Genomic DNA, 26,974 nt, shown 5'->3' on the forward strand with positions numbered 1-26,974 from the left:
ACTTCGGCTCATGGCTTTTTGGGGCTTTCGGAAAGTGTAGCATGTGTATGAGTGTGCGCATGTGCATATGATATGTATTTTACTGCTTTCTTATGTTACGTAATGTGAAAAAGAAAGGAAAAGTGTTCAAAATCTGCACAGTTCTTTGAATAAAAGGCAAAGTGTAGTAACAGGCGTCTTTTTGAAGCACATAGAAGTTTATATTTGTGTGACGATATGTCACATATACATTAATATATTCATATAAGTACGTTTATATGAGTACTATTAGCTTTTACGACGTCAATGGAAGCTTATAACAAGCAAATAATTATTTTTAAAATAAAATTTATATATTTTACTTAACACTCATACTTATAAATTATTAATATGTATTTAATTTTTTCTAAATTCTAAATTTTTTTGTTATTTTATAAAACTGTATGATATACCACTTTTCAGAAATTAAAAAAAAAAAACATTTTGGTTTTATTTTAATATTTTTTGTATCTAATTCATTATGTTTTTAATTCATTTATTTTTTATTTAGTTTTTTAAATGAAAAAAATGTTTAATTTTACTACCTTTCCTTTTATTTCATTCAATGTACAATTATACTTCATCTCAGTTTATTTAATTTAAATTTAACTTTATTTATTTTTTGTTTTATACTAAATTTTTTAAATTTCGTTAAAATATAAAAAAAAATATTTTTTAATTTGAATTTTTTTTATTTTATAAATTTTATTTTAATTTAATTTGGTTTATATTATAAACTAGAAAAAAAACTAGAATATTATACTTTGTATAAAATAAAAAAATATTTTTGTTTGATTTTGTTAATTTTTAATGTAAATTGTTTTTATTTTTTTTACTATTATGGGTTTATTAAAATATACTAAACTTTTCTCTGTATAAATGTTTTTTTAAAGATTTTAGTTTATTTTTTTATATAAATCAATATTTTATTTATTTTAACTTTATTTAACTAAGTTTTAAATTTAATATAATATAAATTCATTATCTTTTATCTTTTTTTATTATTTAAATTTAATTCAATAATAATTTTTTTAAATAAAAAAAATTTTCATGTTACTTTTTTCATTTCATAGCTTTTTTTTATTGATTGTCATATACTTCATTTCACTTACTAATATTTTTTTTATTTTTGTTTTTTATACTTAATATTTTATTTTTATTTTATTTAGTTTAATATACCTATTTTTAATATTGTTGAATATATTTTATTGCTTTTAATTAACACTGAATTAATGTAATTTTATTTTAATGTAATTTTATTTTATTTTTTAAATTGTATTTAATTGCATTTCATTTCGTTTTTTATTTAATTTATTTTACAATTTTTTATTTTATCATTAATTTAGTGTTTTTTCAGTTTGAAAATTATATTTTGTTCCTAAAAATTTTCCCTAACCTAAGCGAACCTCTCTTCTACATATTTTGCTCATACATTCATGCATGCATAAATATTTACATACATACATATATACATGCATACAGATTAAATATGTATAAATATGCCTTTATTTGCTCCACTGATTACTTTTTTCGACGAGTGCGCGTAATTGCCACAAAAAGTGTTACACTTTCTTGCCACACTTTTCCTTAACCATGCCAGTTCGTTTAGTTCAAATGTGGCATACCAATACCAACATCAACTGCATGTCATAACAAATATGATGAATGGAGTAGCATGCAAAGCACATATGTTTATAAGTATGTGTGTCATGTACATAGTTTTTTGTATATGGAGTTGTGGTATTTATTACACCATTTCACCAGTTGTTTGACTTGTTAAAGCAATGCCTCGTCTTATTGTTATTGTAATTTTGTGGTTGCATATACAACAAGCTTACGCATGCAACATTACATAATCAGCGAGAAAAGAGTTTTCATACATATATACATATATTTTAATATATACATATGTATGTACCAAGAAATTGTTTGTTGGTGACTAGAATGTACTTCAAAACTCAAACTGCACCTAAGCAGCAACTGTTGATTGATTTCAATGGCAATTAATATAAATTACAGGTATATTTTAATGTTTGGTTACATTAAGATTTGTCGGAGCTGCACTTGAGCTGAGCAAACTTTTGATGAAGTAATGCTAATGATGAAATGATCCTTCGTACACACGTGAGTATGACAAAAAAACCTGTTATAAAATGTTAACAGTAAATTTTGTGAAATATTCTTTTTTTTTAATTTAGCACAAAATTTTATTGAGCGTCGAAATGGTCAGAAGTACAACTTTAACCGTTACTATTAGATTGAAAATACAATCGAAGATAAATTTATGGCGAGCTTCTATTGACGTAGTATTTTATATGTATCTCGAGGAAATTAATTTTATTTGGACCTCTGTTTTTTTTTTTAAATGATTTAGTCTCTTCGACAGATTTCGACACAGGATTTAATTTACCAACAGGAAAATAATTTACCAATATTTTGTTAATGAAATCCGAAATATTGTCCAGGTATTGCTTCAGATCTATATTTTCAGATCTAGATGAACTTATTAAAATATATTAGTTTATATATCTTTAAGAGCGAAATAAAGATACTCAACCTGCAGCATGATCAATTTACAATTCTTCAAGAAAAGCTCAAAAGCCGCGGAAACTGCAGCGAAAAGAGTACTTTCTAGAAAATTACAATAGGAATAGTCAGCAAAAATTTACCAACCACTTTCTTATGAAGCAAGCACTAGCTCCTTACCTTAAGTCGAGGCCCGCAAATTTCGAAAATTTCGGAAATTTCAATTCAAGAAACTAAAATATTTTGGTAACACAATCACAATGAAATTATTAAAGAAAAAAAAATTTTTTATATATGTATGTACATTTTTGCGTATATATTTATGTCTAAGAGTAAATCGTATATAACTAAGTACACACTTGTAAAAACAATATACAAGTATATATTGTTGCTCGAAATGCAATTACCGTTCGAGACTCGTTTTCGTGTGGGAAAATATTCGATCAACGCGCAGACGACAACTGCCAAACAAACAGAAACACACACACGCACGAGCACAATTATAAATAGCATTTCTTCGGCAATCAGACGATGTACGCCGTTTGGGCTTTTATTACAGTTATTACAACAGTCGCTTCTATTTTTGTTGCATTTATTATTGTTTTGGAAGGGGGGGAAGGCGGTAAAGAGGCCGTTGGAAACTCTCACTTTCATTTCATGGCGAATTCAGGTATACTCGTGTACGTTTGTTATTGTTGCTGTTAATGCTGTCGCTGACGCTGTCGTGATTATTATTGCTTTTGCTTTTGCTCTTTTATTTCTTCGTTTTCTTCACGTTATTGTTGCTTTGTTTGCATTTTTACAACGTTGTTTTATCTTTTCCGGGCTTAGCGTGCTTACATATATACGAGTGTGCCTGTGTGTGTGTAATGTTAACTTTCTGCTTACCAGCCAAACTGGCTGACTTGCTTGGCTGGCTGCTTCGCTGATGCGCTGTCTGATTGCTCTTGCCGCAGCTGCAACATTTTTTTCGGTTGCTTTTAGTTGTCTTTGTTGTTGTTGCTGTTGTTGTTGGTGCTGCTGCTGCCGCTGTGATATCAGCGATGCTCGCACTGACATAATATTTGCAATTTTCTTTTCAGGTTTTATTTATTGCTTCTTATTTCATACATTACGTTGCAACTAAGCTTTTATGTGGCAGGCCATGCAGCTATGTAATAGCCACACGTACATACATACATATGCATATGCGAATGTGGGTTGTTTTTTGAGTGTTTATGTACATGTTTATAGTAGTGTACTTTCTTGTGTTGATTTGAAGGTGGTAAATTGATTGTTTTATAGTTGTTGAGTTACACTTGGACACAGACATCTCAAATGAAATGGCGGATGTTTTAATAACAATATGAACTTTATTTAAGCCTGACATTAATATATTTTATTTTACATATTATCAGAATAATATCAGACTTGCACCAATTATAGGAAGTTTTTTTAATAGGTTTTTATGCTGAGTCTCTGAATTTTCATTACTTTTATCCACATGTGAATTCAAAAATATCGATTTTTTTGTATATAAATCGAATATACATAAATTTGTTAATAATTTAAATTTTTTAATAACGACCTTTTTGGAAAGCCGCCATTATGTCACAAATCAAAATTTTGACTATTCCTTCATTACCTGTATTCAATTATAAGAAAAAATTATTATTTTTTGATTCTGGCTTTGCACTAATTTTAAGCGAACAAATCTATTTCACCGCCAGACAGCGTACTTTAAAAACGTGTTTTTTCTGACAAGTGGATACAACTCTTAAATTAAATTTAATTAGAAATTTTTATTTTTTATTAAAAAACATTTTTATTTTTTAATTGCATGTTTTTGATACCAAAAATAGCGTATTTTATAAATATGTATTTATATTACTATTTTTTATTTTTTTTTTTTTAGTTTTTGGTTTTTGAACTAGTAGAGTTGTATGGAGAAAAGATAGTCGACTGATTTGATTTAGTTTGATTTGGTTTGTAAAGTCCTAAATTAGTTTAAAACCATCCCAAACGAATTTTTTAAATACTTTGTTAGCAATAGTAGTAGCTGAATCGGAACTCAGAATTGAAAAGTATTCCTAAAAATAATATAAAAAATTACTATGGCAATCCAGTTCAAACCAATATTAATTTTGTTTATTCTAATAACGGTTAAATTCGGCACAATGTACGGCACAATGTACGAGTCCATAAGTGGAAACAACACAATTTGATTTAACAAAAAAAAAAAAACATAAATAAAAAACACTATTCTTAACAGGAAAGTTCTTTTTCCAGATTTTTCTTCATTTGAACATATTTCTGCTTTTCAGTGAACAGTTCTATCCGAAAAAATATTTTTTCTAAAACATAATTAGATCTCTTTGAGTTTACGATTTCTAATTAATTTTATTGTTACTGTAGGGTACTGTATAAGTCTGCTACTCCTCTGTAGCTTGTTACCAAGTATGTCAAAAATAAAAATATAATACAAGTCGTAACCACAGCAGTCGCCCCTAAATTTGAAGAATTGAAAAACCTACGAGTGCATTTTTATTAATAAAAAGCTTCTAAACAAATATCTCAGAAGTTCGAAGGTGGCATATAAACTATGTGTCATATAATAACAATATTCATACCACAAATAAAAGAAGAATGCCACAAAGTTAGCGAATTGAATTCGGTACAATGAGGTAGCGAATACGTCGATAAAGAGGTACAATGCCTTTTAATGCTACAAATTTGTGTTGAAATGTATACATATTTTTTTTATTGAAGACGAATGACATTGGGTTTGCTCGAAATCAAGATGTCACTAAAATGTTATTTGGCGCTGAAAGAAGATTTTTTTTTCGCCAAAAAGGGCAGCGCAACACCTTTATTTGTAAGACTTCAATTTAAAAAAAAAAACGCAATTATTATCAGCTGCGACTGCTATTAGAAAAATATCAGCATAAAAATTAATTTTCTCCACGTGCCTGACCCATATTACCCAATATACTAACACACTTTCAAAAAATTGGCAAAAATGTTACATTTCTATCAGCTGTTCCACGATTACGAACATAAAATTTCCATTAAACTATTTGTAAATGGCCAAATTTAAAGCAAAAGTGAAGAAATTGTAAAAGTATAGCTAAAGAATTACAATAACAACAAAAAACGTGCGGATAATTACAAAACCATAAGGAAGTGAAACGGTGTAAGTAAATAACCCACTTTTCGCACCTTCACTGCAGACAGATAAATGCCAGCACACACACATACACACATGCACATATATATGTGATGGTGTGTGTGAGTCCAGGTAAACACGCGCAGCCGCAAACGGAGCCAAAATAAATCAAAATGTATGTAGTGAAATAAATAAAAGCAAAAACATTTGGCGTCGAGCCGCACGCACACACACACACACACATACCTATATATGCGCTCACACACCATGACAACTTGATGATTTGCCCACTTGACGTGTCTCGATCGCTAGATGGTTTGATGGCTTGCTGACTTGATGGCTTGATGGATTTACAAAATTGGTGGCAACCACATTATTGGCCATTTAAGCCAGCCGCAACGTGCCGCGCCGCCGTCACACAGTAGCCCAGTTTCTTGGCTGCCACAAATGTTATTGTTTATTGTAAACGCGAAACTGCGAAGCGCAAAAGTGGAGTAAAATGCATTTTTGTAAATGCAGGCAAATGGGTAAAAGTAATTACGTACATACATACGTACATATATGGACACTAGCACATGCAGGTTGTGGCATGTGGGCATTTTAAGCACTTGCGGCATGCCTCAAATTGAGCGTAGCGTCTTCCACACTTAAACATATTATTTAATTTAAAAACAAGGAAGTGTTGCACACCGGCGCCTGAAGAAAGCCACGAAATATGTAACACCGCCACAGAAGTCGTGTGTATTTTAGCATAAAAAGAGTGTTTTTTTTTTTTGGTACAGTACAAGTACATCTTAAACGTACAAATTAAGATTCAGTAAAACATTCCAATTCTCTGCTCGTTGCCTTTAACCGTTACACCCTTATCAAAAATTTCTTACAATATTTTTTTTCACCACTGTATTACATAATTGAAAATGGTGTGCTTATTTGAAAATAAAAGCTTTAATTTTCACACAAAAACTTTATTTTCAAACATTTTTTTATCATTTATTTTTATCGAAAGTGTAAAAAAAATTGATGCAGACGAAGAAATTTTGGTGTTTTTTATTTATCAAAAAAATGCAACAATTAATTATTTATAAGAAATAAAAACATATGACACGAACTAAAGCTAGAGTTTCCAAATATGCATTTCAGAGAAAAAATTTCAAAACTATCTAATATTTGGTATAAAATGGCAAGCGTTAAATTGCATGTGTCATGAAAGCGTCAACTCTGTCACTATCTGAATGGACATCTAAATGCTATGTAAATAACTACTGATAATGATCTGGTAGAACTAGTGACACAACCGAAAGCAAAAATTATCAACGGCAGACATAAACACACTGCAAAAAAAAATATATATAAATAACTACAAAAATGAAGCTACTAAGTACGGGGAAGCTTCACACAGCAGTAAATTAAGTATTCGCTGTGCTTGCGTTTTTAGTGTGCGCTGCGCATGCGCCAGCGTCAACCAGCGCGTCGTTTGCATGCTAACACACTTCTGCCCAACCGTTTGCATGTTAAAAAACACTTTCACTGATTTCGTATTTCGTTGTGTTGACTTCGTTGGTTGATTTTTGTTGTTGAGTTGTAGATTGTTTTGTTTTTTTTTTTGTTGTACATACTTGCATGTACATACATATGTATATTGTTTCAGTTGCGCATGTGCAATGATTATAATTGTACCAGTTGTTGTTGTTTTTGTGGTGGTGCTTCTTTTTCTGGTTGGCGATTTGCACGTCGCCGCGTACGTGTTGGTTGCCAGCGCAAGCACACCAGTTGCTGGTGCGCCACATTTCTAATGGATTATGCAACATTTTATTGCCGCTATAACTGACAGTTTTAGTGTTTTTTCTGCTTTGCTGTTTGCTATTGTTGTTGTAGCTGGTGGCATGGCTCATTACGCGAACACGCTGCCATAAAAAGACACAATATGTGCATATGTGTGTGTTTGATAATATTTTGTACAGCGAGCGTTAGAGCGTTCATTATTTGCGCATGTGTGAGTGTACGTGTGTTTGTGCCACAAACGCCCGCAATGTTTTTGCCGCTAACTTACACAAATGACAGACACATAGAGTAGCGCCGCTTATCGCCGCTACCTTCTGACACCGACCGACACTCACGTACCGCCTTTGCGTTTGTTTGGCCAGCTTTGATTATTGGCGCGCAATTTTTTTTCTAATCTAAAGCTTTGTTTCGTTGTACGCTATGCTCGTCAGCTGTGCGCGGTCCCGCCATTAATCCAGCGCGCGTATATACAACAACAACAGCGACCGCAACTTGCCGCTAATAGGCACTTGGCGATTGGCAAAGCGCGTACGTGCGATGGCGTGGTGGCGCGTATCAATTGCGCTCGTTGCTCGGGCAAATGTGACACCTTACAAGCAATGTTGGCATTTTTAGCGCCCGTGCGCGATCGTCGTAGTTGTTGGTGGTGCCCATCCGCACTGTACATATGTTTGTTTGCTTATATGAAAATATATGCGTGCGTTCATACAGTTATGTGTACCGTATGTTTATGCAATGTTTTCTTCTTTTTTGGCTGGCTTTTTTTTTTGCACCGCTTGACTTGGTTTCAAATTGAAATACAACAAATATCAAATCAATAAGCGCTCATTCCTTCCGCTGTTAAGTTTCATTAAGTTGTACGTGTCTTTTGCTTTATTTGTTTTTTATTAATAATAATTTTTTTAATTCATTGCCGATATTTCTAAATATACTATATTATATCGAGTGCATAAATATATGTTACATATATTTTATAATTTTTTTTTATTATTATTATTTAACGCTGAACTATACGCTTTTCAGTTCATGCAGAAGCTTGTAGACCCCAGAAGAAAACGTCGGAGATCCCATAAGGTATAATATATATGTCTGATCAGCTTTACGAGCTGCGTCTACCATATTTAGTCATGTCCATCTGTCTGTCCGCCGTTACGTATATACGCAAACTACTTCCTCAGTTTTAGCGATACCTATCTGAAATTTTACACACGTCTAGAAGCGTATCAGAATCATTTTGGAATATGTAAAACATTTTTATTTGACAAGTTATCTTCTCTCAATTTGGCAAGGATGATTGCCTAAAGCAACGGTATAATGTCCGAAAAAATGTTTAGATCGGACTATTATAGATAATAGCTGCCATACAATTTTTCGATTAAGCTAAGCGTTTACGAGAAAGGCACCAATGCCTATTAAAAGAAAACAGAAATAATAAAAAAATGAAAATAAAAAAAGAGAACACAGAGTAAAAATTTCGATTTTTTTTGACCCACCCTAATATGAATACATATACATATATGTTCATATGTATGTCTAGCTGTTGCTACCTTATTGTATTTATTACCTTTTAAATTTGCCGGGTTTGGATGTCTCTGGCAGACGGGGTGTTTGAATATACATATTTATGCAGGTATATGATGTATATATTAATATATATATATTTTGAATATGCACATAAGTATGTATGTGCTCTTTGCGAGCTTTTATGCACTTGCTGGGGAAGTTTGTAGAAACACATGTTCTACATACGCATTAATTTTTAAGGAACCCAAACAAGTTCGACACTCATATTTGAAATAAATTCGAAGAAGAAAAACCGCAAACATAAATTAGAATCGTCTATGAATTAGTATTTAGTAGATGCAATCAAGTCTTTTGATCTTAATCTGCAAAAACGAAATCAAAGCAAACTGGTTGATTTTGGATTGTTCATTTTTTAATTAAATTTGTATTATATTTTAATTTTTGATAAAAAGTAACGTATTTTTTAAGAAACATTTGTTATTTTTTTATTGAATTATTTTTTTTTAATGTTTCATTGACAAAATGGCACAATTTCGAAAATATGTATATCTTTTTTTTTTAATTTTTAAAAAAGTTTTTATTATAATTGAATAACCAAAATGAAAGCCGCTTAAGCTGCAAAGGAGTCATTTATAATAAAAGTAAAAATGTATATGTATATTTTCAGACATATATATATATATACATACATATATATTTCAATATAGTGGAGCGTGGCGAATGTACAAATTCGGCAAAATGAGGAGTGTCTGATCGGCAATTAATGCAGTGAACGCGTTCGCTGACGCCGCTGGGCATACAAATGACATTTGTGTGCTTTTTCAATCGATTTAAAAATGTTTTGATTTCATTTTGATTGCAAAAAATATAATTTTTGTTGTTTTTGCATATTCAATTCATAATAAGATGGCGATTATTTACCACTATCGAACTTTTATATAAAAGGTTTTCAAAGCAATAATAGAGCGCTACATTATTTTTTATTTAAAACGAAATTCGACACGAATTTGCTTTTCAGCAAGATATTTTTTCAATTATAATTGTACATATATATGTACTTTTGTATGATTATGCGTTAAAACGAAATTTATTTTCAAGTTATTCTTAATTTTAATTATATGTTTAATTTAAATTTAGCTGTGACTGTAATTTAAATTGTAAATTTAAATTAATTTTAATTTTAATGGTAATTGTAGTTGTAATTTTGAATTTAATTTTAATTTTATTTTAATAATAATTTTACTTATAATTTTTATTTTAATTTTAATTTTAATTTGCATGTGGATTTTAATTTTATGTTTATGTTTAAGCGCACATCCCACTACATATGTACATACATATTGTACAAAGTATGAAACAAGAAATGAGCAAAATTCGAGCCCGAAAATGAAATTGAAACTAAAACAAAAAATTCGTCAAAAAACTGCCGAAAAAGTGAAAGTTTTATACGCTCGAAATTTTCAGATGATGTTGCTAAGTTAGCGGCGCGCCGACACAGCACTCACTTCAACTGCGTCCACGTCATTGCGGCAGCGTTTAAACAAGCAAGCTACACACACTCAGACATATGTATGTATATAGCTTCCTAGCATGCTGCGCGCAACGCTGAAGTGGCGTTCGCTGCGCATGCGCCGTAACGCGTCACCGCATAATGAAAGTAAAAACGAATGATTGTTGCTAGCTGTCGCTTAATTCCGCTTACAGCGCTTGTAGTTATAAGGTCTACTACGAATTTTGACTTTATTTAGCAGTTTCTTTCTCCAGCACTTTTTTGTGTGCTGTGTTTTGTTAATTGTTGGCGCTGTTGTCTTGTTGCGCCACTGCGCCTGGAAAGCGCTGAAATAATGCGTGCAAAGGGCTGCGTGACACGGAAAACCGAAATTGTAAGCATTTGCAAGCGATAGAGCGATATGCTACAAATGATAAGCGCGTGGTGGCGCTCGCAGTGAGAGTGAGATAAATATGTAAAGTTAAAGGGTTGTGCCACAAATCTAGGCTCGAATGAGTTTACAACAAATAAATGAAAATAATTATGTTGTCATTAAAAGTAAAAATTTGCTAATTTATTATAACTTCTTGTTGCTTTTAAAATGCTTTTAAAATTAAGGTATATTAGGTAGAAAGTTTAGGTTTTTGAGATTTCTTGTATTTCGTGAATTTAAATAGCAGAAAATTATCGAGAATTACGGTTGTTAACACTAATTTGGCAGTTTCAAGAGTAAAGTGAATTTTATTTAATGTCAATATTATTAAAGAAATTGAAAAAAAATAAATAAACTCAATATTTAAAAATTTTTTTAAAAATTGCATGCGATAATTTTTCAATAAATTAATTTTTTACCATTTTTGTTATTACGAAACGTGTTTTTTTTGTTATCAAATATACATGTATTTTAAAATGAATTGCATGCGTCATTATTGTATTTAGTAAGTTTATTACACCCAGCAGGAAACGTTGGAGACCGTATAACGTATATATGAATATAAATGATCAGCGTGACGAGCTGAGTCGATTTAGCCATATCCATTTAACTGTCCGTCTGTTTGTATATACGCGAATTAGTCTCTCAGTTTTTGAGTTAATGATCTAAGAAGCTGCCCATTTGTCTGAATCGCCGATATCAGACCACTATATCATATAGCTGCATAACAAACTGATCGATCAAAATAAAGTTCTTGTAGGGAAACTTTTTTTTTTTTCTGAAGAGTATTATATAATAGATTCAGAGCACCTGATGTTAACGCCTTTTCTTGTTTTAAATTATTGTTATGCTAATTATATTTATTTAAGTAATTATTTTTTTATTAAACTAAATCAAAAGCTATTTGTCTAATTCCCAAACTCACTGCCTTTCTTGCTGAATTTGTTGACAAGAAATATTTAAATATTAATATAATTGTTTAATTTGCATACATGCACAGCAAGTGTTACGACTTTTCTATGTACCGACATATATTTTGCAGCTGCGACTCAAACCTAACGCATTTGTTTCCTGTTTTGCGCTTAATGCAAACTAAAAATAACAAAAATTAAGAAAAAGATATAATAAAAAAAAATATCTATTAACAATGCCGCTCATGTTTAGTCAAATTAAACGAAAAAATCGCATGCAGCACGTGGCACTGCAGTGTTTCGTGCAAGAAACTATGTGCTCGTACGTGCAGCTAGGTTCCCTTCGCTTGTTCTTTGCGCTTGCCAACTTTAAGCCAGCTTTGTGCCACTGCCTTCTGCTGCAGCTTATTCTTGTCCACGCTTTACCTGGCTTTGTGGTGCCGAGTAAATCTGCTTAGGCTAGCCGTAACATACGACCAAGTTCAATGTCATTTCATTGTTTTATGTTTTCAAAGTCTAGGTTATTTCATTGAACGCTAAATTAGTTGGCGCTATTTAAGCAAGCTCGAATCGATATGGTTGAAGAAAAAATACTATATACTTCTAACTAGAAAGTAGCCAACAATATAACTCGTTTATTTTTGCGAGTTTAACAAGTTGGTTAGAAAACTAGCTACTGTAAATGTAAGATTGAAAATTCAAATAAGAAATACTAATTATTAAATAATCACAGTCAAAAACCACAAAAACCAAAAAATTAAAAAAAAAATGGTGGTGAAAGTAAATCCTATCGCTAGTTTTATTCGAGTATAGTGTTCTTTTGCTACTCGCTTATAAGAAAATAAACTTCAAAAAAAAAAATAATAATAAGCTTGTCGAAAAATTTTTTTGTGAGGGTCACTCGCTTACCCTTCAGAATAAATTTTATGTAAGTTGACAAAAAATTTATGACGAATAATCTATCGAACGTTAAGTATTCGCTAGCCACTCACTTACAACCAAAAATTATATTATATGCTTAAAAATACTGTAAATAGGGTTGCCTGACGATAGTTATTATTAAAAAAAGTAAAAATATTTTGTCACTTTGGATTTTCCAAAAATTATTAATTTCAAAAACTCTATGACAAAACCTCGTTATTTTCTCCATAAAATCATTGAAATAGTTAAGTTACTAGAAAATGTATCAAATCTTTGAATAATAAATTATAGCGGTGATCAAAAAATTAAAACACATTCTTATAAGCCATTTGAGAATTAAATAGTAGTTAAACTATAAGAATTAAATATTTCAAATTCCTTCTAACACCATTCGTAAATAATGTTATAATCTTCTGCCTTGCAAAAATTTACCTGATATTATAATAACTGTTATACAAATGAACATTTTTAAGCTATTTTTTCAATTTTAGAAAAATTCAATTTTAACTGCAAATTAGCTGACTGCCACGTGCAGTTCTTTACTAACTTCGGCTGATGAAAAATATGTAATCATGAGCGAGATCAGTCGAGCGTGAAAAGTAATAAGCGGACAACAGAGTTATGTTCAAAAGAAACATGCTTTAGGCAAAATATAAAAATAAATTTCATTGCTAAGCGACGAAAATTAAATAATAACAATACAAAATTGTGTAAGATTTGATTTTGCACTGTTCGAAGACGATTTTGAAAGGTAGAGCATAATTGAACTTGTGGAACATTAGAATACAATGATGACACTTCAAACTTAACAGGAGTCATGAGCAATTATAAGTAATATTTATTTGAAAGAGCGGATTTCTAACACTACTTTTAGTTTTTGTGTAATAAAAATTAAAAAAAAAGATTGATTCTTTACTGTAATTACCATTGAGATATGAGGCATGTTGCTTCCACAGCTGTTGCACTTGAAACTGCGTCCACCGGTTATTATCGTCGATATTATTGTTATTGCCATTTGTGTTATTATTGTTGTTGCCAACACCATTGGGCACATTGCCGTTGTTGTGCGCTAAGCCAGCACCGTTGTTGCTATTGTTATTGCTGTCGTTTGCGCTGCCGCCATTGCCATTGCTCGGACCGTTCTGGCCGCCGCCGCCGCCGCCCATAATGCCCACCAACCCATTCAAGCTCAAATTGTTGTTCGGTGTCGCAGGATTATTATTGTTGTTGCTATTGTTGCCAGCACTACCACCACCACTGTTATTGATAGCAATCAAATTTGCGGTGTTGCCAACATTTGCCAGCACATTGCCATTGCCGATGCCGTTGCCATTGCTGATATTGTTCATGTTGTTGATGTTATTCGCCGCCACAGCGACCACCGCCGCCGCGGCATTATTCACATTCGCTAAATGCTGCAAGCGATGATGCAACAGCTGACTGCTCGGCGGCAAACTGCCAACCAAATTGTTGCCCAGCGTATTGATTGTCTGTTGCAGCTGTGTGTTGGCAACATTTTGCATTGTATTGCGCAGATGCAAATGTACATTGCTGCTCAGGCTATTCACAACGTTCGTATGCACACTGCTTGCGTTGCTATTGTTGTTGTTGCTGCTCCCGTTGTTGCCATTGCCATTGCCATTGCTTGCTGGATTGGCGGTCACAGCCGCTATGCTATTGACAAGATTACTTGTACTGACCAAATTACTGCCAAGGCTGCTGACAGCGGCGGCAGAGAGACCATTATTATTGGCGCCACCAACAACACTGTTGCCAACGCTGCCGGCGCCCGCGGCTAGCAGATGTGGCAGATTGTGTACGACTTGCAGTGGCAAAGAGCTAAGCGGCGGCAGCGCGGTTGTATGACTCGGCGACTGCAGATTGCCAAGCAATTGTTGTTGCTGCTGCTGCTGTTGTTGTTGTTGTTGTTGCTGTGCATGTTGCACATTCTGCAGCAGCTGCAAGTGTGCCTGATGTTGTTGCTGTTGCTGTTGCTGTTGGTGCTGCTGCTGTTGTTGCTGCTGTTGTTGCTGTTGCTGTGCACTCTGTAGCGCATTGTGTGTTTGATGCGCATGCGCATTGCCAATTTGTAGCGCTTGCGTTAGATAATCCATTCTAAGAACTCGAAGTACGCAAATTCATTCATTCATGTGCGAAGCGGCGCGCGCGAAAAACGTGAGACAGCGAGCACGTGCGCACGTGGTAAAGTTCTGTTAAAAACAAAATTGTCTGTAGCTTGAGCGCATGCGCAGATGAAAATGCGACGCGCGCTTAGTTATTTTGTTTTTGTTTATTTTTGCTATTGTTTTTTTCTATCTTATTTTTTGTTGTTGTTTTTGATTTTTTTTTGTTCACGTTGCTGCTTTATTCTGCGTTTTTTGTTGCTTTCTTCAATTTTTTTTTTTGTTAAAAATAATATATGCTCGCGCTTGCTGCCGGCTTCACTTTATTGTTGTTCTTATTTTTAGTTATTTTCTTTTTTATCAAATTTGTTTTCATTTTATTTTTCAATTTTTGCTTTATTTACCGGCTGACTGCTTAGCTTGCGTTTGTCTGTCTGCCTTACCGCTTCGTACTTGTTAATTCTGGTCTGCATAACAATAACAACAAGCATCTGCGCCACGCGAACACTTGTTTTGGCTAGCTACTGTTGTTTTTGGCACGTCGTGCTGCTAAGTTTTGGCTGTCTTATTATTTATTTAATTTTTTTATGTGTTTTTCTTTATGTATTTACTTTATTTTTTGCTAATAAGAATCTTCGAAAATTGCACCTGAGCGCTTGTCTTTCTATTATTTTTTATATTCGGTTTAAGTTAAAATATCAGCTTTTCTTATGCAGACACATATTTTATTTTAATTTTTAAAAATTTGCATTAATTTATTTCCTTTTTTTGTTGTTGCGCTTTATTTGCATGCCATTTAGTTAATGTGCCGCTTAAACTTCTTTTAACTCATTTAAATTTATTCTGTTTATTTTTTATTTTTTTTTTTGCATACAAATTATTTATTTTATAATTTTTTTATTTATCAAATATTCTCAACTTGTTATATGCCGATTGTTCACTCACATCACGAACATGCATTTATTCAGCTTTTTTCAATTTATTTTTTTCTTCTGTCTGCATTTATTTAAACCAAGCAATGCCCAGCGTATTTTTTTCTTCTAATTTTTTTTTCTAATTTTGTTATATTTTTTTCTCGTAACAATCGTGCTTTAGCATACAAATGAGCTTGGACTGCAACTTGCCATGACTAACTTAAATTTAAAACCATTTGCTTTTATTTTACTGTACTTTGTTTTCTTTATTTTGAATTTGTATTTTCTTGTTGTGTTCTTGCTAGCCCTTCCTCTCCAACTATTGGCGTACTCAATTGTATTTCACTTGTTTAAAATAATTTATCTCAACCCTTCTTGTTTTCCGCTTTCCTCGTTCAATTTGCTCTTGGCATTTGCTGGCGTCGCTACCTTGGTCTAGGGCAAGTGTTGCGCCGCGTACATTTCAATTAGTTGATCGCCTGGTGTTTAAAAAAGTTTGACCTTGAAAGTGTTTCACTAACAGCACACAGTTAGGCGAAAGAACATTTAGTTATTCGTTTTTCTGTTTGTTTTCACCCAATTCGTTATGGTGTCAGGCGGTGCGGTGTTGGGTGATCGCGCCCCGCGTTTTAGCTTCACTTATCAACACAATTTGCCTCACTTAGCCAAGCTCAATTTGTTTCTTTTTGTAGTTTTTCGCATATTTATGAGTTCTGATTGTGGTTTAGTTTACTTTTCTTTGTTGTCTATTTGAAACTATTCTGACTGTGTTGCATTCGTGACAAGGCTGATTGTCTTGTTGGCGTTATGTTTTCGTCGATTCTATTGTTGTTGTTGTTCTTAATGTGGGTGCCGATTTTTGCGCTGGGTTCAATCGCCAGATATCTCTATATTATTTTTAAAGTACACACAGTTGTTTATCTTGCTTTGTTTTGTTGAATTCGTCAATTGAATTAGCGGTGGTACTGAGCGATTGTTTTGTACTAAGATACACAGAGCTTTAGTTTTTTACCATAGCCCAACACACTTAACACTCATGTCAACTTCTGACTTCCACTTCACTTGCTATATCTAACAAGACACTTTAACCGACGCATATCTTGGAGATTAGCGCTAATAACCGTACTTTCATTGTGAATCACTACAATTGAGTTGACGCTTAATTTTCGTTACTCGATCTCAATTGATAAGCGCGCACTTAAGGATCATTGTTTAGATAAAGACTTTAACGAAATTATGAAATCAAAAATCGCCGAGACATAACTGTCAACCATTATCGACACAAAAAGTTGTTGGGGAAAACTGAAGTGAAGATGTTTTACAGCGAATTTCCGGCACTGTCACCAAACTTTCTGCCACTTACGGGCTACACACTAAGTATTACCGTATTACCGCGCTGCGGGCTATAAGTTCGGGTTCGATATCGCGTTAACGTATACGCTATCGCTGCTGCTGCCGTTCGATCTTCCGCAATATGGAGCTGGAACCGGTGCCGCCGGAATACGAATGAAGAGTGAGCGCACGTTTGCGCGCCGCAAACCCACCGAAATCGCGGCGTGCAAACAAAGCCAAACACAGCGCAGGCGTCGACAAAGACAACGGCGGCGTTGGTAAAGGTAATGGTAATGCTGTTGCTGGTCTTGTTGATGGGTTGCTCGTTGAGTTGTTTGCTGGTCTTTTGGCGCAGAGCGCGCTACCGTTTGTTTGCTCAGCAGCGCTTGCTTTCCAGCTTGTTTCGCTTTCGTTGGCTTTGTTACTGTGCTGCCTGTTGACTGTTTGGGTTTTTGGCTTTGCGCTTTCCTGCTTGCTTGGCTTTTCGCTCGCAAATCAGTCAGCCATTCAGGCAGTAGCTAACATGGCTAGTTAGTCAAGTTGTCTGCTTTGCATTTCTTCTTTCACGCGTTTTACTCGCTCCACTACAAAACATACATCCACTCGTGGCTCGCTTGAGCTTTGACGCCACGCCGGAGTGCTGTAGCGTGGCGCGCAACCAGTTTCAGTCAAGCGCATGAGCTGTTCGGTAGTAGCCAGCTTGTAGCCAAAGACAAGACGCTTTTTTGCATATTCGTCAGTCACATCCTTCATACTTCCACACGCTCGACGCTTAGAAGCGGTCGGATGACAGATATGTATATTTGAGAGTGAGCTTGAGTGTGATTGCTGATGACTGTGTGCTTATGTGAGTATGATTCGCCAGTAAGCAAGTTGTTGCGGCTTCTTCCAAGTCGATCCTGCAATACATATCTCCTCTATATGTATGTTTATACTCGTTGAATCGTGAGTCGCTTCTCATGTGCACGCTTGAGTACAGCGGCACGTATACGTGATATCTATTTTTGCGCGCTATTCGCTACGCTAAATTATTGACGCTGTTGCTGTTGTCGCTATATTGTCGCACGCTGCATGCGGAAGCGCATGGCTGGTGTTGATTTCTTTTTCAGGTACATTTACATTTGAGTTTTTTACTTTTGTATTTGTTTTGCTTCTGCATTTTCTTCTCTCCTTTGTTTTGCGTTTGCTTTCGCTTCTACTTTTGATTTTGCTTTTCTCAGCGCATTTTGTATCTCCACTTCGCACTCACTCAATCGAGTGCTCTTATTCCTCAAGTGAGTGAGTTTTATGTCTTCCGCAAAGCTTTTTGAGCGTTTTGATTGAAAGTGATCGTCGTATGTAATTAATGACAATCGGTTTAACGGCATTTCACAAGTTGCGCTAATAAAAGTGCGCATATTTTTATTGCTACTTCGTTGAGCAGCTTGTCGCGGCATGTGATAAGCATTCATGCCCTTTGTTGCTGACACAGACTTGTTTTCAATGGTAATTACAGTACAAAATATGTATATGTTTATGTGCGTTCAGATGCTATAAAATCACCAGCTTATATTGGTGAAATATCGGATATTTTTATATGGAAAATAGACTTTTGATACAATGTATACCAAGGGATCAATTAAAACGTTAACTCTGACTACACTCTAGCTATAATAATTTTCACAGTTGCATTTTTTATAGCATAAAAATTTAAAGCATAAAGATCTTTATTCTGATTTTGATTGGTCAGTTTGGAAAGCAGCTATAAGCTGTGGTGCTTCGTTCTGAACAACTTGTTCGAATATTGTAGCGATATATTGGATAATAATATTTGCCAAATTTCTTGAAGATAACTCGTTACATTAAAAATGTTTCCATACAAGCACTTTATTGCGATCGTTCAGTGTGCATGACAGCTATATGCTATAGTTATTCGATATCGGCGGTTCCGACAAATGAGCAGCTTTTTGGTGAGAAAAGAACGTGTGCAAAATTTCAGATCGATATCTCAAAAACTGAGAGACGAGTTCGCGTATATACGCACAGATATGGCTAAGTAGGCTCAGCTAGTCACGCTGATCATTTACATATGTATAAGTTTATCGTTTACACTGTTTAGGTTATAACCAGTAAAATATCGATTGACACCCAAAAACTACCTTTCGATGCCTTCGAGACTACCAAAATTGTGCCTGAACAATTTATTAATCTTTAGTAAAATACGACGGTGCTGCGTCCTGGTTTTGTCTTAAAATAGTTTCCAGACAGATTGTTTGATTTCTTCCATTAAAAGTCAAAAGATATAGTTCCTATTTTTCCATCACTGCAAAAAATTACTACTCACTCTTTACAAATGCAAGTTTATATCAGAGATTATCCCATATAAGTGTTCTACGCAAACTTTAGGGACCTTTGTAATTTGCTATCAATTTAGTACCGAAAGTAATATCTGTCAGTTAAACTAGATAAACCGCTTACTAAAATATCTGGTGGTAGTAAAGGAAAAGAAAGCACTCTTACACAAACTAAGTGGACGAAGCCTTGTCTAAACTTTGTGAAAAATATTAACTTCAAGCACGTTGTTATGGAGCTTTGTCAACATATATGTATAACACTGTGTTAACGGCTTGCTCTTCTATAAGTTAGTATGTGTATAACTGGTTAGAGCAGTATAACCGCTTATTATTCTATTTCTTTTTCATTATGACTCTATATTTAATTTTTGTCTGTTGACTGTTCGATTCGCCACTACTCAGAACATAGCAAATTGAAGAGAGGAGAAACTCTTAAGACATCTTACACCTAACGAAAACAAAACTAAATTAATCAAAATTCCAATACACAGAGGTGTTGTAAGAAAATTATACAATAGAGAAACATTAAAACGTCCGAACTAAAGCGTAGTGACTAGTTTAGCAGTAATTTTATTGTAACGGTATTAGTAATTATTTAAATATTTACCATTTTCTTTTTATAAAGTGTTTGCGATATTCATATTACGTGTAAATAGTGATGAATGAGTTCTTCGTCGATCATGAAATTAGGGTAATTCTAACATTCGAGTATTTAGTTATCACTCTGCTTACCTGTAAAGAGAGAGGTTAAAGGGTATTGATTAGTAATCGTTACTCTTAGACATATTCAGCAGTATTATGAGTTTAAATATTTGGTATAAAATTAAGTAATAGTAAAAATCAAGGTCGAATATTGGTAATGTATTGATGAAAGTACTTCCTGTGAAGCGATACATGTAACTATACAATATTTACGAGTAAATGATATTAAAAATTTTTTTACAGAAGAGTTTAAAGCTGACGAGTTGTAAGAAGTCTTAAGTTTCTAAAAAAACATCCAGTAACAGGCGATAGATTTAACTCCAAATAAATTTTTTTTATGTTAAGAACTTAAGAATAATGAGAGAAAATGATAATGACAAGGCAAAAAGGTCAATGATGACAATTAGATATGATTAAGGACAAAACTCTTCAAAAGGTTTCAAATAAAATACATCAATATTTTGAGATATTAGAAACAAACGTTAACTACGTCTGCACCGAAGATTTAATACCCTTAAGAGGAGCATTTATTATATCCTAAAAGTTTATAAAAAGGGGTTTATCTTCATTTTGATCGGCCAATTTGTATGGCAGCTATATGCCATAGTCTTCCGATGTGCACCTTAAATAAAAATCCACGCCAATTGCAGTGCAGATATCATGTCAAATTAAAAAGCTTTCAATATAAGGACTTTATTTTAATTGAACAGTTTATAATACAGCTATATCCTATACTGATCCGATATCGGCGGTTCCGACAAACTAGCAGCTGCAATGCAAAATTTCACATCAATTTTTCAAAAACTGAAGGATTAGTTTGCGTATATACTGACAAAAGTATAGACAGACGAAATTTGGTTAAGAAAAAATTTCGTTGACTCAATAACAAAGAAATAAGTTAAAATAAACAGCAGCAACAAAAATTATACACAAAATTACAGCCTCTAAAAAGCTGCGATCTTACAAAATAAGAGAAAAAAACATCTTAAATAATAACATATATTAAACATAACTTTAACGCCGTTGTCAACTCAACGTTAAGAGCACAACCTATAGATCACAAATGAAATCGAAAGCATTACAGTAACAACAATGCCACAAACGAAAGTATATGACTTTGCTGACTGCCAAAAAAGACGTTTACAAAGCGCTGGCAGTTGTAAAAAAAAAAAAAAAAAAAAGAGACAACACAATAAGACGTGTGAGCTAAGCAGCCGAAAAAACCATACAAAAAAATGCATCCGAAAGTTGTAACAGCCGAAACAAAAAACCAACAACAACGAAACTGCGCAGTGACCGCAGCAGACCTGCCCTGCTCGAAACCGCAGCGACGTAGCGTAGCGCAGACTCCGACCAGCTGTGAGCTTGTCAGCACCTCAAAAACAAACACAACCAAACCGAAATTCGCTACAGCAACAACGTTTGCTGTAGGCGCTGCCGCAAGTCGCCAACCACGCAGACTCACCGTCGTTCACTTCCTTATGGCGGATAAAACTCAAACAATACGAAAATGCATATATTTATATTTATTTTTGGCACTTTTGCTTTCACACCTCATTCGTTACATTCGCTAGCGTTGCTTTTACTTAAGCCTGCTATTTGGTTTCACCTTTCTTTTTGGTAGTGAGGCGTTTTTGTTGCATACCTTTATATTTTCAATTTCTCTCTTTACTAATTTTGGTTGTGAAGTATTTAAAACAAATCAAAAAATAAGAACATAACGAAAGAAGAGATCATATATACAAATTTTGACTTATGCCTTGTTTAATATTTTTTTTTTTTTAATATTTTTGCTCTTATCTTGTGACCTTCCTAGCGCTTTGTTGTTGTTATTACTGTGTGATCGCTCGACGGCTGCAAGTTGAGAGTGGAGTCAATCAGGTCCCCTCACCTGAATTGGGCAGGTCTTAGCCGGTCAAAAGTGCCAAAAAGACAAAAGCCAAAAAGCAGTCAAAACAAAGAGAGTATATGTAAATGTGGATAAGCAACAAATGAAACGAAAGTTTCATAAATTACAGAGATAGCAAAAAAGCATAAGCAATACGCGCGGGAAAACCAACTAAAATTTTTGATGGTACAAAAGTATACAAAAGTATTTATTGATATTCATATACACATACTCTTATAGACGGCTTTTATTGTTTTTGGTAATTTTTATTTTTATTTTTTATTTCTTTTACTTTTAGTTAGTTTGGTTACAAAGGAACCAGTTACTGCCAGCGACCACAGTTAGCAACAGAACTGCCATCCGAGCCATTCAAATGACCATAAGTGTCAAGCTGAGGCCAATCATTACACATACAAGTATTATCAACAACAACAAAGAGCGGCAGTAATAACGAAAGTGATCAGTAATCGATCAAAATAAAAAAGACAGAAAAGAAACTAAGTGAAATATGGAAATTGTTATTAATATCATAAACAGGTTTTGAAAAAAGATATTTTTGGAATATTTTTGGAATATATTTTTTTCCAACTAGATATATTTGTCTTAATGTTATGTAAAGTAAATTATTTATGTTAAAGTTCCTATGCATCAAACGAGTGTGATCAAAAACGGAATAAATGGTCAGATTCTGCTTTTGAGTAATATAAATAGATAGATGAAGAGGCTTAAAAAAACCTTTTTGCAACACAAAAAAAAAAAAAAAGTTAACAAAATTAAAAAATTAAATGAAGATAATTTTTAAAGCACAAAATATTTTGTGTTGAAGACATCTAAAAAATGTCTAATTTTTTTTAAAACAATTAGCAGCCCTCTACCATTTATTTAATGCAGTTATTAGCTCAAAATAATAATTTTAAAATATCTCTTAAGTTTATTACTTACACTCTGATTTTCAGTGGCATTTACATAGGTCATTTTTTTGAACTAATAACAGTTAGTAATCAATTAAAAATATTAAAGAACAGTGGCAACTCTGTTTTAAAACCAAAATGTCTGACTCTGTTTGCATATGGCAACCTTACAATCAAATTTGATACCTTACAGCGTTTTTGGTATCACTTTTTGTTCTCAGCAAACAAAGATTATATTTCTTAAAATGTTATTTATTATATGATGGCAAGCCTAAAGGTTTTCTAATTAATTATTGCAAAAAAATAGTATTTCCTCAAAGAACTTTTTATCTTCAAAATAATAGCATTTATCGTTAATTCTTTTATTAAATATGCTATTTTGAGTAAAAATGTTGGGACTAATAGAGCAAATCCAGATCAGTTTGATAAAGTTTGAAGAAGTAAAGAAGTACCCTGTGCTGGGTATAGAAAAACTGCCAGTTCTCGATTAGATTTACATTTAATTTAAGACATGAACTACGCTTTACGAAAAGCTTATGGATAATTTGAAACCTGAATATTTTTTTATGGTTCGTAATAAATTTAATCTTATTGACTGAACGTTGCTACTATTCACAAATTCTATAAATAACAAAAAGACTACACATACACCACCTATACAGACATGCATATAAAAAATTAGTTGTAATTTTTCTAATAACCGTAAAATTGTCAACGGCACATCAGCAGCTATAAAAGCTTGCATTGAAGCTGAATTTCAATTTGAAAAGTAACTAATCATATTGATGCATTTTAATACATCAACCGAGAGAAGCCGAAACAGCAACAAACACCAAATTATGCCATGAAAAAATTACAAAAAAATCTCTTTAGAACATACCAACATATGCCGAAGCAAAAGGCATCCATCGATAGCCTACAGTCCAGCCGGTGGCACAGCCCTTCTACTGCGAATGCTCATATGCTGTTCGTATCGCTTTTGAATTTTTCGCTAGCGTTAGTCATTTTGTTAGCTCAGGTGGCTGGCATTTGCTGGTCAATGCATTCGCGCGCTTTTGCCAAAATGCATTTGCAATGACAAAGTTGTGTAAAAAACACAAAAAATTAAAACAAGCACATACAATAACAAAAACAGTGACACATAAAGCAATAGGTGCCTGTTTAGCGCATTAGCATTGCTCATATGGAGCTTTGGTCAATCCGTAAAAGTAAAAAAAAAAATATAAAGGGGTTGTTTAGTAGCATTGTGCAGAAGTAGTAGAAGTTTGCCAAAATTTATGTTTTTTTTTTTCATCATAGTCAAAATTAATATATAGGTATATATAAGAGTTCAGAAACCATTATTATTTTTTTTTTTAATATTATTTAGGCATCTCACAATTTTCAATACAGCTATATACTAGATTTATTTAGACTTTTTTAAATTATTTGTTTTTTTTTTATAAAAGGTCATTCGCTTTTTCCATGTTCGCATATTAAAAACCAAACAGTCTCGAGCTGCACATTTGCAAGTCAAATTGAGAATGAGGAAGTAATATATATGTATACACATATTAGTGTTACATATGCCGCTTCTAGTGTTTAAGTGTTAGTGACTTATAATTGATATTTCTATTTGCCGTGAAAATGTTAATGAATTGCGAGCGTCAAAAGGGCAATGTTTTACCTAAACTCAAGTATGTACATTCGCTTCCTTACACAATTTTCTATTTGCTATTTTTTTTCATAAATTTTTTTTTATTGTTTTTATTTTTTTTATCAAATGTTACGCCGTCTTTATGAACTGTATGGCCTACAGAAAACCACCGTTCATACATTCAAATTTTCTTTCGTTCATCAATTCATTACTGCCATTCATTGACTACCACTTGCTAAATACTAGCGTTCAAACTATCTTTGAACGACTTTTTGCTTTTTTCATACTTTAACGACAATTTGCAAATGACCAAATCCTACCGTGACGGGTTTCGTTTTAAATGTGACGAATTTTCAGAAACGTTCCGCTTCTTGCTCTATTCGACTAATCAGTGAACCATTTCATTTAACAGTAGCACTTAATTATAGCACAGATACACAGGCATAGATGAATATAGTATTGATACTCGGAAGCAGCGACAAATATTCTAAATAAATATTAATTAGTGGAAGAAACTGTAAATGAAAGACGTATAAATTTAAAGCGAATCTCTTGACTGTCTACTCATTATTGCTGTTAATTGTTTGAAAATGATGAATTGATAAGGAAGTAAAAAGTTATAATCACATAAAAATAAATTCCGTAAAGGAAGGAAGGTATGAAATTGAATATTGCTAAACTCACTTTCATCAGTTATATAATTTTCTACAAGTGTTTCATATAATCAAGTAGTCTTGTAACCTTAAATAACTCTCTTAATAGCTCTTCGAATATTGGTCTTCATTGCAAAAGTATACTCACGAGAGATTTGAATATAAAGCTTTAGCTAGAGCAGGTTATCTAGGATTACGATTTTAATAAGCAAATAACGAACATATTTTCCTAATTATTTTAATCATTAATTACTGTAATTAAGACTATTAAACAAAAATCTATTTTATATAATCTAGAGCACCACTCATTCATAAACGAAATAACATAAGAAGAAGTCAAGGAAGAAATCTATTATCGATTTATCCTTCTATTACAGAATCTGCAGTTATATAGTACACTGTAAATTTGAGTTTAAAATTAACTATCCCTATAGATAAAATCTAAAATCATTTAGTTAATAAGAAGATATGAAAGGATTAAAAGATACCAAAGAAAATTTTAGCGTCGTAAAAAGTAAAAAATTAAAACAAGCGCAGCTCTAAACGCTAAGGACGAAACCAATGGACCAATATTACTTTTACTATCCATATGCAAATATCTATAAAATCAATGTCATTATTTCATAAAACTTTGACGTTTCTTACGAAAAATTACTCAAGCAACCCAGAGACTTCTACTCTCTGACTTACCGAAATCAAAATAAACAACTTTCAGGCCTTGGTAAGCTAGGTACATCATCAATAACACATCGATTAAAATTAATGATTTTTGTTATTCATCAATCAATTTTTCTTTGCCCGCCCTAACAATGGGAAGTAAACGCCAATGTACTAAACATTTTTCTACCCCAAACTGGATATATTAAGTTTGTCTAAGGCAAAAATGTAATATCCCAAGAAAGTGTTTTGAATAAGATATATATATACTATATAGCTACCATACAAACTGAACGATCGGAATCAAGTGCTTGTAGGGAAAACTATTTCATTTGACGTGGTATCTTTACAAAATTTGGCAAAGGTTATTTAAGGCAATAATGTAATCAGTTGCGAATTTTTTTGCATATATATCAATTGAGCATATATGTAGGTAAAACGATAGTTGATCCTGCATATAGTTACGAAAATATGAGCATATTCGTAACAATTTTTCAACTTATGGCTTCAGCTCCCAAAACTTTAAAGGAATTTTTTTAAACGCTGTTTTCAGAGTCGGTGAGAAAAAGTTCACCAAAATGGCTGAACCGAACGACTTGAGATTTTCACATAACCTTTTAAGTAAAGTGTACGATTTTTGGCAATAATTTTTTAGCCACTCTGAAGTGTAAAAATTTTCACCAAAAAAACTACTTTACAAAATTTTGTTTAGTACTTCGGTCACCTGCACTAATCTATAGTCATAATAAATGGTATTAATTTTTGGATTTGAGATAATTTCAGGCAAAAATATTCTTCTCACCGCCAGACAGCTTTTGTTGGAGGTAATCCTGGAGATCAGCTAAGGGAATCAAGGGAATACAAAATGCTTCAAAATGAATCGCTGATTCATTAAAATATATTAAATAAACTATCTCAAAAAAATTTACGAAAAACCCCTTGAAACACATGAAGCAGGTTGAGCAGATTATTCTCGGAGTAGTTCAAATTCTAAAAAAATTAAAGTAGGTTAATAATACAATTATTCAACACACACTTTTCAAAAATAATTGAATGCCAAGGTGTCATTATCATTT

General features: G+C 32.9%; 1 protein-coding gene across 20 annotated transcripts in view; it reads right to left on the minus strand.

Annotated features, from left to right (window-relative positions):
• The window catches only part of Pdp1 (PAR-domain protein 1), a 136,335-nt gene that overhangs the window by 21,525 nt on the left and 87,836 nt on the right, over nucleotides 1–26,974 (minus strand). Inside the window, exon 1 of one of the 20 annotated variants that reach the window (XM_036359084.2) lies at nucleotides 13,675–18,733. The exons of 15 other annotated variants lie outside the window; for them this stretch is intronic. In XM_036359084.2, the coding sequence (XP_036214977.2) occupies nucleotides 13,675–14,863 (1,189 nt within the window). In that variant the 5' untranslated portion in view covers nucleotides 14,864–18,733. Of the gene's footprint in view, nucleotides 1–13,674; nucleotides 18,734–26,974 lie in introns of those variants that run through there. 4 more of the 20 variants (XM_036359077.2, XM_036359107.2, XM_036359087.2 and 1 more) reach the window with 4 other exon arrangements.

This window comes from Bactrocera oleae, chromosome 6 (assembly GCF_042242935.1).
Source record: "Bactrocera oleae isolate idBacOlea1 chromosome 6, idBacOlea1, whole genome shotgun sequence".
Lineage (NCBI taxonomy): Eukaryota > Metazoa > Arthropoda > Insecta > Diptera > Tephritidae > Bactrocera > Bactrocera oleae.